The sequence below is a fragment of the Leguminivora glycinivorella genome, chromosome 2 (genome assembly GCF_023078275.1).
Source record: "Leguminivora glycinivorella isolate SPB_JAAS2020 chromosome 2, LegGlyc_1.1, whole genome shotgun sequence".
Lineage (NCBI taxonomy): Eukaryota > Metazoa > Arthropoda > Insecta > Lepidoptera > Tortricidae > Leguminivora > Leguminivora glycinivorella.
The window spans coordinates 24,961,796-24,978,126 of record NC_062972.1 but is presented as its reverse complement, the minus strand read 5'-3'; the positions used below and the strand labels follow the sequence as shown (position 1 = coordinate 24,978,126).

Below are 16,331 nucleotides of genomic sequence, written 5' to 3'. Positions count from 1 at the left end.
TACCATTGTCTATAATAATAGACATGTCCCATTCCCATCCCTACTGCTAATCATAAAGGCGCGCCATTATTTGAAACGACCAATGGCAGCACCGTGCGCGCCCGCCTCACCCCGCAAGGATTGGTGATTTGCGTCTCGAACAATATCGCTTGCATTTGGCTTCTAGTGGGGTGTTCTGTGTAGTGAACTATCGGCCTTCCTCCCGACCAAATAACGATTAGGTACACAATTGTAAAACTAGGGCCGTCTTTAGCTAGGACGATCAATATCAAATTATAGCCAGTTACTTAAGAAAACTTGATATTGATCTGTATTTAATTGTTTCGTTAATTAAGTAAGAATCTAGTACTAAACCTAATTTAATACCAACATTCACTAAAAACCTACTTCTATACGTATTTTCCTCAACCGAAGCTAATTTAAACGAGACAAACTCCTCTAATTCAACTTTATCTACGGCCACGACACTATATTTTCCATATTTCATGAACCACACACCGTTTGAAACTGATATTACTTTTCATGCATATTCTAAGTTCTGCAACTCATATTTACGACTCTGCTGCAATTCCGTAAAATTTATCAATGCTCCTGAACTTAGTAAAACTTCATTTGAACATTAAAATTTTGTTTCAGAGCAAAACGCTTGCCGGCGACAGTTCAGTGATGTTCTCGCCGCCCTCCATCGTCAAGAACTCGCTCGCCGAAGAGTCCACCAGCCTGCACAGCCTCATGAGCGCCGAAAACACCCCCGAAACTCTCAAATACGAGGACATTGATATCGATACGGTCGAAAAAACTAAGGTACAACACAGGTCCTATGTCCCTACTAATCCCTTACCCGACGACCTAGATCCTAACATGTACTACTACGAAACTACTGAACTTAGCAACCCTAGTGTCTTTAGAAACATAACTAATATAGAATCCCCTAGAACCTTCGCGAGGTTAAACGCAGATAGGTTAAGAACAATCACTTCAACCAATGACTTATCTTGCGAAAATAATTCGAATCTGATAGCCCCCAAAGAAGTACTAGCTAACGCTCTAGCGGATCATATTTATAAAGTAACCAATCAGAAACCGTCAACGTCCAGAATAGACGAGATTTTAACAAACAAAATAATGAGTAGGAGCGCCGATTATACGCAAAAAGAAAACCAATGGTGGCAAATGGAAAACAAAGATTCGGGACAAACTGATGAAATGTTCTCTAGTGATTATTATGTGTTCTCAGACATGTAAATCCGCGTTAAGATTTTTATTAATAAAAAAATGGATTTAAGTACTTTATAATGAATATTTAAGGGAAATGCACGTATTAATTATTTTATGGTCTGCGTAGCTAACGTAATTCAAAAGTTTAATTATGTCGATTTTAAGCGATTTGTAAGTTCTTTTAAGGGTTTTATTAGTTATAAGAGCACCAAACAACGTTTAACGAGATTAGAACGTAGGAACCAAAGATGAAAACTTCATCAGATGAATCGTTGTGAATTTAATATATTGGTAAAACTTTAGTTGTAAAAAATAATTATAAAATAATGTAATTTTAACAAAAATATACCTCAAGTTTACCATGCACCAAATTATTTTAGTGTTATTTCGGTTAAGAATTTCAAGTATTAAGATAGGTTTAAAATGCTTTGTTTTTTTGTATAAAGCGGAATTTCGGGACTTCAAGGGAATGGGCTGCTATCGCAGTATTCAAAAATACTTAATGAATAATCAGATCTATAAAAATCAGTATCTTTAAAGTTAAATAACTTAAAATCTTAAACTAGCGGGCTAAAAACGGTTAAATACTAACATATCCCTTTAGGTGTCCCCATCCTGTCCTGTATTTATTTATTTAGAATTTGTTAATAGCATTTTGTTTTGTAATTTTGCGTAAAAATATTGATTAACGTTTTTCTATTAATTTATCTAATATTTCGACTAAAATCGTCTCACTGACGCGTTGGTTGTGGAATTGTGTAAACTATTTATTTCTGACATTTTTGTTAAAACTATAACAATTTTAAATATAAATCGGCAGCTATACTTAACGAGTACTTTATTTGAAATAAAGAAATGACATTACCTAATATACCCGTTCCTTGCCCATACCTACCCTCACCACAATATTGACAGACCAGTGTTGTTTTTTTTTATTTATAAAAAACTTATTTATCTTGTTAAATTGTTTTTTTTTTTGTTACTATTTAGATTCTTTAAAATGTTTTAATTTATTTTATAGTCGTAGTGCCTCTGTATTATGGCAACATTTTGTATTAATTTGCGTATTTTTTCTTGGTAGTTTAATGTCACTGTCAATATTGTATTTTGTAATTCCATTCCACTGTCCAAAGAGATCCAATGTCATTTTTTATTTCAATAAATGTATTTTGGAACATTATTCTGTTGATTTATTTTTAAAATACCTCTCATGACCTTGGGAAAAAAGGTTCTTGCATTAATTTATTTTCTTATAGAAGATAAAAAACTATATATTTGAGTAATTTGATGGAACCTTTTATTTCGAGGCCAGACCATGCCTGTACACCTAGATACAAAAGTGGATGGCCACTTTATGAATTAATTCCATTCATAATGTGTCTATACAGTTATGTAACTGGCTGTACACAGAGTTAATATCAGGTTGGAATCGCATCTGATTTTCTAGAAATATATTAAACTGAAGAACAATTCTAAGTAAGCTTAAAAGTAAGTCAATTTGTGCGTTTCTAATTTGATATTAGTGTTGTCCAGCGAATCTGACTATGATTTGAAAAGGTAAACAGAGAGATGTAAAACCTACTGAGTTTACATCAGTTTGGCTAACACACTAAAGAAAAAATAGGGAAAACAATACCTGAGCCTGTACCCTGAGTTTTTGAAGTCTTGGAGTATTTTGTAGCGAAAACGTCATGGTAATGTATCTAATTTTTGATTCTAGTAACCGTTTGGGGGCTCTGTTCACTTTCTCCATACAATAAAAGTAGTTAAGGCTATCAAGTAACTTATTCTAAAACGGTAAACTCCATCATGATTCTTGTTAGATGACAGAAAATGAACAGCACGAAGTTTGCACATTTCATTGACAGATATCCTTTCGAGTGGGAAAATAAGTAAACAAGAAAGGCTGGTTTTAGTATCACGCGGACCGTCCGCGCGGAGCGAACCGCGCGACCAATTTGTATGAAGTTGATGTTGTCATCCGCGCGGACCCGTCCGCGCCACTATGATAACGATCCCTGAACTTAATACATATTAGTCCGGTGCGGATCGCTCCGCGCGGTCGGTTCGCGTTACACTAAAACCAGCTAAATAGGTATTCGGCAAATATTCGTGACGGCATCTTTCGTTAAGGAAGGAAAATTAATGTTCACCGAATCAATTGATAGTGAGTGCATTGAAACTTAGCATGACATTATTATCCGCAAGAAGCTGGATCAAAATTCAACGGGTATTAAAGTTATACAAGTAGGTTGAAGACAGCAATTGCATATAGCTCGTATTATAGGTCCGTCGCTTGTCCGGAGAGCCAATCGTGGTGAAGAAGTCAGCCGTGCGCTCCATCAAGTTCGAGAAGGAACCGGACGTCAAAGAGGAGCCAGTCGATTTCATATTGGTTAGTATCCATCAGACCCTTTAGCACAACTTGCCTTGTCGCGCGCGAGTTCATACATCAAGCGCGACTTCAAGTATGGACTCGCGCGCGACAAGGCAAGTTGTGCTAGTGGGGCAGTTGTAACAAGGTTTTCATAGATGGCGCTATCTGAATGCCTTGGCGCGGACTCAGGATGACTGAATAATTTCAAGTCAAAAACGTTACGCCAAAACGAAGTTACCAATTTCTCTTAAATAATTATATGAAATTAATCATTATAATATTTTGCCAGCATCACCTCAATCAAGGTACTAAAGTCGCCGTCAATAGAACTTGTGAACAATGTAAACAAACCCTGTAGTCGAAATGTCTTTAATTTTCATTCTAACTCATCAGATACTGGCTAAATCCATGTGTTATTTAATCAATTCATATCAATGTTCCTCAACCTTTAACACTTTCGAAACCGGGCTCTACGCGGCGCTACGACATTTTCGCTACATACGGGGAAACCCATGTAATCGGCTACGCTTCTACGAGCGGTGTACCCGACAGTCGGGTTCTTGGTAGCGAAAGTGTTAAAGTAATAAAATTGTGCTAGAATATTGATATTTTATAGAATGGTTTGTTTACATTGTTGACAATTTCTATTGACGGCGATTTTATGAAGTATAATTTAATATAAACTGTCATCTTTAATAGAGCTCATAGCGGGGGTAGGTCTAGGTGTACATACATTAAAGAAGGATAGGAGTACCTAAGTATACATAATTAAATAAATAAATAATAAATAAATAAATATTATTGGACATTCTTACACAGATTGAGGCCCACGGTAAGCTCAAGAAGGCTTGTGTTGTGGGTACTCAGACAACGATATATATAATATATAAATACTTATATACATAGAAAACATCCATGACTCAGGAACAAATATCTGTGCTCATCACACTAATAATTAGATAATTACATACTATATAGTAGGTAAAATTCAATCATATAATAAGACCAAGGACATACACAGTATACACACTCCCTCTTACGCATAAACGTTCTCTAAAGTTATCAACCGATAAACTTCGTTTGTCCCTTTCTATCACATCGGAAACGACACACGAACAAACGAACTTTATCGGCTTGATAACTTTAGGGAACGTTTATGGATAAGGGGGTAAACATTTACATAACTGACTTACAATTTAGGTAAGGTGCCAACTAGTGGCAGGAGTGTCATTACCATTAGGTAAAGCTTGTTTTTTTTATCAAAAAATGTCTAACGTGAGAATAGGAGGTAACAACGTTTATTTCCGGATTTGTCAAACATGCATCTATAATAGTTTTTTCTTTCAGAACGATGGATGGAAGACATTCGCCTGCGGCAAAACGCATGATCAACTGGAGCTCACCAAGTTAGCCCACCAGTACCTCAAGAAAACTGCCCTCAAGCCACGGTCCCTCAACTTTTGTTAGCACTATAAGATGAGAATCGTCACAAATATTTTTTTACATAGAGTTTTTTCGTGTTTCATAAATGGCGAATGGAATTTAATTGCATGTAAAGGTAGATTTATTATTTAGCTACCTAATAAAAGTCTTACAAACCACTATCATGTACCATTTTCATAGGTATCCCTTTTGATAACAGGTCAGTAATGTTGTAAGATTCTGCACCTTATTAGGTCAAAGGTTTAAATCAAAGTTATTACCATTTCGTAATCATATACTTTGGATTTATAGTCAAGAGTTCTTCCAATATCCACAAAACTTAATATTCAGGTTTACCACCATTTATAGATCCTATCATGTGAATACATTTAATTATAGTTATTTTCTAGTATTTATATAATTTTAAGGTTCCTTTTTTTAAATATTTGTGTGTGAACACGTCATTACGCTTTTAGATTATCATGTTAGTTAAGTATTCTACTACATTCTATTATAATAACAATGTCTTGATTTCGCTTGAATTTATACTGGAATTCTTTACAATCATTCAATGTTTTCGTGTCTGGGAAACGGTTCAATCCGTACATATCCTATTCCGTATATATTTAGATGTTATTAATGTTAATTAAGTATTGGTGTTAACCAAGGCAGTTGTTTGGTTTCCGTGATTTAATTTAATATGGTACAATTTTTGAAGTCTGTTAGTGTACGTGTAGGTTAAAATTTCGGTCTAAGTTTTTTGTGGTGTCATCTTTAATTTAAGTAATCTTGTGTATCTAACTTAAGTTTAATGTACCGTGATTTAAGTGAAGCAATATTTATGGTCGATTTTATTACGTTAATTATAAAAAAGTAACTTTATTTTATGTTTTTCTTTGTAATGTCTATTATTTTTAGTTTCGAATTTGTTTAGTAGCAGAATGTAGATTTAATTCGTCAAAGAACATAATGTTATTTTGCTTTACTCAAAATTTGCAGCGAAGAAAAGCTATTTTATTTTTTATTCATTGACAACTACTGGAGATATTGTTGAATAGAAGATTTTTTTTTCTAATTGGAAATGATTTACATAATTTTATGTTACAAAGTTCGATATTTAAAATCTTTGCGGTCGTGTGAAAGTTGGACATCGCACGATTTCCATAACATTTAATTATAACATAATATTCGAAATGGCTCTATACAACGACACCATTATTTTCAAATTGTGTAAACGTGAAATCACATCTGAGGTACATGCTTATAACGCTGGCGACATTTTAATTTTCATTTGATATTTACATTGATGGATATACATACATACGTTGATTCAGTGATGATAACGTTGTGATTGATTAAAATACATCTTCGGAAAATTATGAAAAGATGCATGTACATAACTACAGGGCCGATTTTTGAATTACGAGCATACGATTTCACAGGAAAAAATAAAGAAAACGGGGATATGCTAATTTTTGAATTACGCATGATATAATATACTATTATGTGATATATTGTCCTGTTGTGATGTTGACCGCTCGTTTTCAAATCTACTTCCTAGTAAAATTGATATACCTAGTAGTATAGTTATTATAGGGTCAAAATTCAAAAATCGGCCCTTGTTCATACGTTTCCTATCGTACATTTGTACACCTATGTATACCTATATAACAAATTGCTGATGTCACAAAAGTAATCATGTGAAAACAGAGCAGTAAAATAATTTCAAACTGTATTTTATTGTCTTATGTGTTAAAATCCGTATAAAACCATACATGTCTAATAATTTTTAAATTTTTTCATATTCAGCACCAAACTTGAAATTCAAATAAATCTGAAAATTGTGTGTTTTACGCCAGTTGATGCATTTTCTTTTGTAATTATTATATGCAGCCAACTTTACCTCATATCAACAAGTATTGTCTAAAATCGTTTTACTTTTGACTGATACCTAACCTAACCGCTTATTCTGATCACCGCATGCATAGTAAGAAACTGTTCTACAATAAATTTTACAAAATCTTATTTAACACTAAGCGTAGGTGGCCAGAATTTCTGGTAATGGCAAAATTGAGGATTGATTTTTAAACAGTTACCATTTGAATTTAATGGTATTATTTTCTGTGAAACATAAATCGTATATTCTGGTTTTCAAAAATCATTCCTCATACGATTCACTAATCTGCCGCGTGCCGGTGTTTTTATTTGGATGACTTTATTTATAATTTAATTATGTTTTATTCTTTGACACTCCGCGTGTAAAGGTTTCTATTGTACATAATATAGTTTAGAAAGGTTTGTAAGCAATAAAGGGTTCGAGTAAAGTTATTGTTTTCTTATGTACACATGTAGTTAGTTACTTTACTTGTTATAAATCACGTTCATACCTTTGAACATCGGAAGCGGTGAAACAAAAAACGACTTTTGTAGGCAAAGATCGAGATTTCCCCTGATATTCCTAAGGATATTGACTCCATACACCTACATAATACTACATATATAATTATGTAGATTATACGCTATACCGTTATACCGCGACTTATCACGATTTTTCTTGGGATAGTGACTGAACGTAATTTTTTTAAAGTTTACACATTTCATGCTAGACGTCGCTGTATGGCGATAAATCCTGAATTTTGCGCTATTAAGATTTTTCTTAAGATAATGACCCCGACCCCACGCTACTAAAGTACGATTCTGAAGTTTACGAAAGTCTCACTAGATGTCGCTGTACCATGTAGAGAGAATCCTGAATCGCGCTATCAAGATTTTTCTTGAGGTAATGACCCCGACACGTATCAGTTTTACTTTCGTCTCGGTAGATGTCCCTGTATGGCTTAGCACAAATCCTGAATCGCGCTATCAAGATTTTTCTCGAGATACGACCCCACGCATCAACAGTATGGATTTTGAAGTTTTCAAAAGTCTCGTTAGATGTCACTGTACCGTGTAGCGAAAATCCTGAATCGCGCTATCAAGATTTTTTTCTGAGATAATGACCCCGACACGCACCAGTTTTACTTATGTCTCGCTAGATGTCATAGTCTTGCGTTGCACAAATCCTGAATCGCGCTATCAAAATTTTTCTCGAGATAACGTCGCCACGCATCAAGAGTACAGATTCTAGTTTACAAAAGTCTCGTTAGATGTCGTTGTACCGTGTAGCGATAAATCGATAATCCTGAATCGCGCTATCAAGATTTTTTTTGAGATGATGACCCAGACACGTACCAGTTTTACTTTTGTCTCGGTAGATGTCGCTGTATTGCGTAGCACAAATCCTGAATCGCGCTATCAAGATTTTTCTCGAGATAACTACATCAGACATCAACAGTACGGATTCTGAAGTTTGCAAGTCTCGTTAGATGTCGCTGTATCGTGTAGCGAAAATCCTGAATCGCGCTATTAAGATTTTTCTTTAGATGATGACTCCGACACGTCCCTATTGCCACATAAAAATTTCAAAAGAACATTTTCACGGCCTCACGAATATCATCAAAGACATACGAATGAATGGAGAAGACAGATAAATTTCTATTAGTCAATTTTATTGCTTTATCCGATTCCTGAAAGCCCAATTATTACTATAGAAATAGTGTCTATAAAGTGCATTAGGGTAATTCCGAATGACAGAAATGCTCTGGTAATTCCGAAAGGGGAATCTTTGATATGATGGAAATAATGGTAATGCACCTTACATTTTTTTTACCTATTCAAGTATTTACGTGAAAGTTTACATTGTAACTGCAGATAGGTTGGAGATAATGGAGATAATAATAGTTATTTGTTTTACAAGGGGGAAAGTTGTTTAACCGTATGTGTGAAAATTGATACCCGAGCAAGCGAAAGATTTTAAATGAATGAAATAAGCATGCAAATGTGTCCGAAATAACTGAGGTTAGGTAACCACAAAAATTGAATTTTGAAAAAACCCCCGACCGCGACGTAGTAGACCGATTTTCATGAAACATGGCTAAGAACAGAACACTTCCGACAGTCCCGACTAACTCAGCTTTCAGACAAAAAAAAAATTAAATCGGTTCATCCGTTCGGGAGCTACGATGCCACAGACAGACACACACACAGACAGACAAACAGACAGACAGACAGACACGTCAAACTTATAACACCCTACCGTTTTTGCATCGGGGGTTAAACAGACACGTCAAACTTATAACACCCCGTCGTTTTTTTAACCCCCGACGCAAAAACGACTGTTTGTCTGTCTGTCTGTCTGTTGGTCTGTCTATCTGTGTGTGTGTCTGTCTGTGGCATCGTAGCTCCCGAACGGATGAACCGATTTAGATTTAGTTTTTTTTGGCTGAAAGCTGAGTTAGTCGGGAGTGTTCTTAGCCATGTTTCATGAAAATCGGTCTACTATGTCGCGGTCGGGGGTTTTTTCAAAATTTTAATTTTGTGGTTAGGTTATAAAGAACTAATTGCGTCGGGGGTTAAAAATATGATAGATAATTTTTCGCTACTGTATGTGCTTACCTCGATACGTGGCAACGAATCCCATTGGTCTTGAATGATGGACGACGAAGATCTTCAGGCTTTGTGCGATACCACCTTTATAGGTAGTTAGTAGTTAGGTACCTAATTTAGTATTTTAAACGGTATACAATTCACATCACAACTGCTCACGATAAATAAGTAGGTATCTAATTAGAGTTTATTTTTAAAATATCTGAAAACAACCACACTTTCAAATGACTGACTGGCAGATTTTGACTGACTTTATACAACGTGTCATACCTAGTCAAAGTTGCCAAAGAGCATGCAAAAATCTGCCAGCATTCCATACCATAGAGGTTATAAAAATGAAGACAGATCAAAAGGCAGGTAGTTGTTGGACCAAACTTCTGCATAGCATAATCCAATGTAAAAGCACAGTATAATCAAGAGTACTAACGTACAGTATGGCCACTTCCGCTCCCCGCTGAAAGCGCCGCCCACTCCCTCTCGGTTACCTCACATTACCGCCTGTCAAAAACGCGAACAGTCGACCTGTCATATTTCACTCATACAAGCATAGTACGCGTTCACCTACACGAGCTTAGACTGTGTGCTAGGAACGCGCCTCTTTCATATATTTGATCGCAAGTGTCCGATGTGTGGTAAAAGTGTGGAAATGTCAAATTATTTAAAACTTGTATACCTACTATACTTAGGATCACCTAGTTTGTCAGTAGAATAAAACACGAAATTCTATATAGGAAGTGATTGACAAAATGAGTAGGTACAGTAGCATCCATAAAAATTAAATATTGCATGAAACAAATATGTAAAACATAATAATAATTAAATGGTACCTATCCATCCATTTTGTAGAAAGGTAAGACACCTATCAGGTACAGCGGGACAAATCTCGACATGGGGCAAATGTAACTGGTACATTTTTTCCATGTTTTACTTTGTTTGCATTATTAAATAGAGTGACCACCGGTTATATATGGTAGGCGTGTTCAGTGGATAAATGTAGAACTCAACATCATAGTGTAATAATGGAAAATATGGATCAGTTACAATGACCGGAGTCGAGATTTGTCCCGCTGTACCGTAAGTCAGATTAGGGAGGTAGGTATTGGGTATTGTTACATGCACGTTCCTGAATCGTGATGTATGTTAGAGGACCGCCTGAAGCTATCATTTAATGAAATACACGTACCTATAAATTCTGCCAAATTGTACCAACTCTCGAGGTTTCAATAAATACGTACGTAAGGGCCTGACCCCGTTCGACGTTCACATCCGGCAAATATACCCTACGCCGGAAATTAAACACAAATGGTAGTGGTGGACCGAACAAACACCGCTGATCAGAATTTAAGTAGGTACCTAAAGTGCGTAAATTTTAATTAAATTGTTAATGACAATATAATCGGCTTTTAAAATTAAAATCAACACAACTTTTGCCCCTCGTTTGCCTTTTTCCTAAACTGCGCTGTATCTAAGATGAAAAATATAAGTAGGTAGGTATCACTGGTCTGAGATGGAAATCAAACGGGTGCGTGGTAGTTTTTGGCTAATTAATAATTTTATAAAAACTCACGAGTAGCAGAAATACGTATATAGAGGTAAGTACGTAAATAAATATTCACCAGAGAAACAAAAGCCGAGGCAACGCTAAGATTTCAAGAATACATAATTATTTTTAATGAGATTGGTAATTGTAGGTAAGTATTGTAAGCCGAAGAAATTCGCCATTATTATTGAACAAAAGCCTTATTAACGAATTCTTTTGAATATGGATAAGACAAAAGGGGAAGGAAAACGATAACTTTTGCAATTAAAACGAGAATTATTCCTTATCACGAAATTCGTTCGCATAAAAATAACAAAGAGAGGAGCCCGGTGTTTCAACTGTATGTCGTTCTGTTCAATTTCTGATAGAATTGTTACTATGTACAATTGTACATGTACTTATACTTATTTTAATACAAACACTTTAGTCTCCTAACTGTATATATTCAGTAGGTTTGTGTGTGGTGTGAATGTTAAACTTATGTGATCGCTAGGCTTACGTATCTTTAGTGGTGATACATTTCGTGTGAGTACCGATGAAAAATATAAACAAAAACAATAAAATGGCTATTGTAACATTTATTAAATAATAAGGCAAACTTAATCTATAGTTTTCGAACTATTGCACATTAAAGTACCATCACAGATATTTCATTGAAATTAGTTGACTTTACACTCCGAATTGTCTCCAAACAAAATTTCAAATTGGTTTTAAAGATGCTTCACACTAGACTGTGCCGGAGCTGGGGCATTCGACCGGTCTAGCTTGTCATCCTTTATGGTGAGAATCGCTGAGAATCTACCAACGATAGTTGAATACAGCGCGACCACCGTAGTCCGAAGGCCTGCCCTCGCGGTGGCTGTAGTAGCCTCCGGCTGTCAGATCAGAGTTCTTGAAGGGCTCCCAACGACCGCCGGCGTTCAAATCCAACTGGAGACAAAAAATTGTAGTGATTAGTAAACCAAGTTCATAAAACGGAGACATATTCGAATAGGTTCAGACAAGTCAGGCTTAGTAGTTCTTTGGTTTCTTTGAATCATGCGGGTGTCGTAGGTCCACCTCTGAAGGCCTGCGCTGAAGGATGTATGTTTTATTCACTGCAATCGAGCTCGCCGCCGTAGTAGACAGAATTAGTATTGGGCTCGACAGTACTGATTAAATCTCGCTGTAGATCTAATACTACTTACTCTAACACGCCCACCAATCGCTGACTCGCGTCAGCCGAAGCGTGCATGTTGTCACTTCAGTAAAGCTTGCCGCCATAGTAGGTGGAGTCTTTGTTGATGTACAAACACTGCATAGGTCCGCCTCCTAAGGCCTGTACTCACTCTAGCGCGGCCGCCAATGCGCTTGCTTGCGTCAGCAGAAGCATGCATGTTGTCGCTTCAGTAGAGCTTGCCGCCATAGTAGGTGGAGTCTTTGTTGATGTACAGACACTGCATAGGTCCGCCTCTTAAGGCCTGTACTCACCCTAGCGCGGCCGCCAATGCGCTTGCTCGCGTCAGCCGAAGCGTGCACGTTGGAGTCGGTCCAGGCAAGCTTGCCGCCGTAGAGCGTGGAGTCTTTGTTGGGGTTCAGCACGCGCGTGCCATATGCCTGTGCCGCTAGTCGTCCGCCGTCATTGTTGATGAGGGTATGCTCATAGGCGCCGGTGCCCTATACAATAAAACATTATAGGTCAAAAATGGACTAGAAGACTTCTTCTTCTTCAGTCGTTCCTTCAATGCTGAGGATCGTGACATTATGTCATTCTGTTGAAGACTAGGTCCCTCCATAGGCATCAAGGGCACTTATAGCAATGTTAAATCGTGTACGTAGGTGCCGCATGGTATAAACATTTTTTTTCTATGTATGAGTAATATAAGAAAGAGATCGGTGAATATCAATGGAGTAGACCTGTTGAAGTATTTTACAGGCAACGCTAATTGCTAAGCTTCGTGCTAATTCAATGTTATGTGTAAGTCTTATAGGACATAGAGTCAGGGGCAAGCTATGATAGCACTGCAAACTTTAGACAATTTCCAGCTAACTTTAGACAATTACCAGCCTATCATGCAAACTTTAGACAATTTCCAGCCTTAATATTCATGTAACGGTACTTGAGTGCAAATCTTAGTGTGGCATTTTCAAGACATAAATTGCAGATTTACTAAGGTGAAATTAAGACAGATAAGTAGGTACGTAATTTTAGTAAATTATGTGTTATGTGATGTACTCACGTATAGTCCTCCCTTGGCCGTGTCTCCAAGTGTCCCGATGAGTTTCCCATTGTCCCCGACGGGAATAGAACCTGTGACCTCACGCTTGGGTCTCCTGTCCCTCTGCTTCCTTAGTTGATCCAGTCTGTATTGATACTCGCTGAAATAATAAAATTATTACTTGTTTAATATTTCCGCTAATTTTAGAACCACGTAGGTCGGTACTAACGATGTTTTGGCACGAGTTGTGGTTGTATTGACAACGAAGTCATAAAATCATAAAGTTGCGTGAATCTCGCGATCTAAACGCGTAAGAACCACGAATTTTGAGCCGTTTACAACGTTTTGGTCACGTGATACGGGTTGCGAATGCGACAGTTACTGTGTTTGGTGTGGTTTATCTATGTCATTAGAATTGTTGGGTTTGATTTAAGAAAATTTAATAATAATAAAAGTTAGTTTGCTATGTTAGGTATACTATGGTAGATACGTATGTACTATAAAGGATTTGTTTAAAAATCAGGAAAAAGCAGATTTGTACTGAAGCTATATCCATCGCCCAACAGTAACCCAATATTCGAAGCCTCCGGGCGCTTGCTAATGGATTTTGTTTGCTTTATTTTGTTTATTTGTTAAGTAAAAATAAAATACGAGCTGAATTTAAAATAATGCTTTTGATGATATAGTTTATTTGCGATAGACGAAACTAACGAAATGGAGAGACATTTTAAAAGGACATTGGGACTTAGTAGGACGTAGATTCAAATGGTCATTAAATTGGTGAAACATAGAGCCAGGTTTGTAGCATACAATCGAGTAGAGGGATCGCCTGATAGTAAGAGATAAGAAGAAAGGTTGTATGTAAGCCCACATTTAAGATAGGTGTACGCTTTTCTCTCGATTCATAGAACTCACCTGTTGTCGACGAACGAAAGCTCTTCGCCGTCGTACCACTCCTGTGCGCATACGCACACCAGCAGGGCAGCAAAGATACACAGCAGCTTCATGTTTACTGCAATTAAAGAAATTTATACATATAGACCGTCAACCAAATCTTGTCACTAGAAAAAGGCGGCAAATTTGAAAAATCGCGGGCTAGCAACACTAGTTTTGAAAATCGGTGGAAGTTCGCATGTCATTTGTATTTTATCTGTGGAAATCTCCGTCCTACCAAAAAGAGAAATAACTAGCACATATCCGTCCCTTTTTAATACATTATCTAATTCGTAAGGAAGGAGCGAGCCCCTTGAAAAAAAAATATCTGTGGCTGTTCGACGTACATTGCTGGTTTTTGTTCGTTTCATAGGGATACCATACTTTAGTTTGACGTACATTGCTACTGCCAAAATTTGGTTGACAGCTAGAGGCTATAAGTATTAGTGATGTTATCTGGGTAAAGGGACCTTAATGTCGATGGCGTTTACGTCCCGCGGCGTCGTATTTGTATGCACGAACATCGCTCATAACAGCGTAGGTGCCATCGACAATAAGGACCCTTTACCCATATAGTGTCACAATTTATTTCTCGTTTGGCATATATTATGCATTGAACTTATGGATCTTCTAAAGGCATGAAGTATTCTGTATTCTGGCGCGTATAAACTGGTTATAGTGCCGCTTAGTAACCCGAATAAGTGTGAAAGTATGGTACAGAGTGGTAGAAAGCACGAAACTTGGCATGCATAAAAATATAACACACACTGAGAGAAATTTGCATTGTGAATTTAACAAGTTCGACTTGAAATTTGCATTGTGAATTTAACAAGTTCGACTTGTTACGGGCTTATCCGTTTGTAACAAAAGTATTTTAGTAAGTAAACGGAATACGAGTAAAACTCAAAATTGATGATTACAAGTCGAAGTTCGAACAACAAGGTCAAACTTGTTAAAAGATTTTTGATTGAATCAGCCAAACATATGTATAAAAAGATATGTGTCATGTTGCTTTTATAAAATCGACTTGTTAATTAAAATATATTTTTGATTCAAATGACGAGTACTTACACTTAACAAAATCTAACTTGTTTGAACCAAAGAGCACGTAGGCGCTACTTTAACCAAAAAACTTGTTGAACGAACATTAAAACTAGTTGTTTTTTCTCTCAGTGCACCTCGACGTATTTCTGCTTCTATCTTTTCTTATAAACCTAAAAGCTATATACAATGCGAAGTTTCATGCTTTCTGCCACATCGGACTGTAGCTTCAGTTCAGGGGCCGCACATATACAAGACAGAAAAGTTCTGTAAATTCTTAATTCGGTTCAAAGGATCGTAAGGTAAGTTAGGCTATATCTCTTGATGCTACTCCAAAAAAAACGGCAGAGGCAGTCTAGTCAAAAGTTCACTGCATTGAATAATTTGACGACCGGTCTGGCATAGTTGGTACTTGGTAGTGACTCTGCCTGCTAAGCCGCGGTCTCGGGTTCGAATCCCCGTAAGAGCATTTGTGTGACGAACACAGATATTCGTTCCTGAGTCATGGATATTTTCTATGTATATAAGTAGGTATGTACTTGTACATATTTCTCTATATAAGTATGTATATCGTCGCTTAGCACCCATGGTACAAGCTTTGCTTAGTTTGGGGCTAGGTTGATTTGTGTAAGATGTCCCTCAATATATATATATTTTTTAAATTAAATTTATATCCAATGGGTTTTGGTAATACCCAATTTGATCAGGAGATTCAGTCGATAAAAATAAACAGAATTCAATTAAAACTTACCAAATTTGATATAACTTCGGTGTTACTTCGAAGAGCACAATTAGATTTATGATACCAGAGTCTGAAATACGTACCTATTTATACCAACTCCCGATGCCTAGGGGAATCCTCTTGCATTCATCTTAATATGCGTGTAAAATATAATATAGGTATTTAAATGAACATGACCTGTTAAAGTACTTCCCCTCTACGAATGAACTTCAGTGATAAGAAGTAATCCCGCCGCGTGGTGTGTTATCACTAAAGACGTTTCGCTTTGTGTGTTTATTACATGTTATTTATACATATGTTAATCATAGGTAAACATTGTTTTTTGCTTTAGAGAATTTCGACTGGGGACAATTTCAAGTAATCCAACAATTTTCA

At 36.6% G+C, this 16,331-nt stretch overlaps 2 protein-coding genes across 7 annotated transcripts in view; one reads left to right on the top strand and one right to left on the bottom strand.

Annotated features, from left to right (window-relative positions):
• The window catches only part of LOC125242426 (myb protein), a 93,820-nt gene extending 88,163 nt beyond the window's left edge, over positions 1-5,657 (top strand). For 4 of the 6 annotated variants that reach the window (XM_048151250.1, XM_048151246.1, XM_048151249.1 and 1 more), the window contains one exon: positions 637-2,392. In XM_048151250.1, coding sequence (XP_048007207.1) covers positions 637-1,245 — 609 coding nt within the window. In that variant the 3' untranslated portion in view covers positions 1,246-2,392. Of the gene's footprint in view, positions 1-636; positions 2,393-3,505; positions 3,614-4,942 lie in introns of those variants that run through there. The other 2 variants (XM_048151252.1, XM_048151253.1) reach the window with 2 other exon arrangements.
• A 5,948-nt stretch (positions 5,658-11,605) lies between these two features.
• LOC125241507 (gloverin-like) lies at positions 11,606-16,062 on the bottom strand. The gene is made up of 5 exons (XM_048150031.1): positions 15,966-16,062; positions 14,156-14,252; positions 13,262-13,400; positions 12,513-12,698; positions 11,606-11,972 (listed from the first exon to the last, which is right to left on the bottom strand). The coding sequence occupies exons 2-5, from the start codon at positions 14,245-14,247 to the stop codon at positions 11,841-11,843; spliced, it is 549 nt and encodes a 182-aa protein (XP_048005988.1). The 5' UTR covers positions 14,248-14,252; positions 15,966-16,062; the 3' UTR covers positions 11,606-11,840.
• Positions 16,063-16,331: the final 269 nt, after the last annotated feature.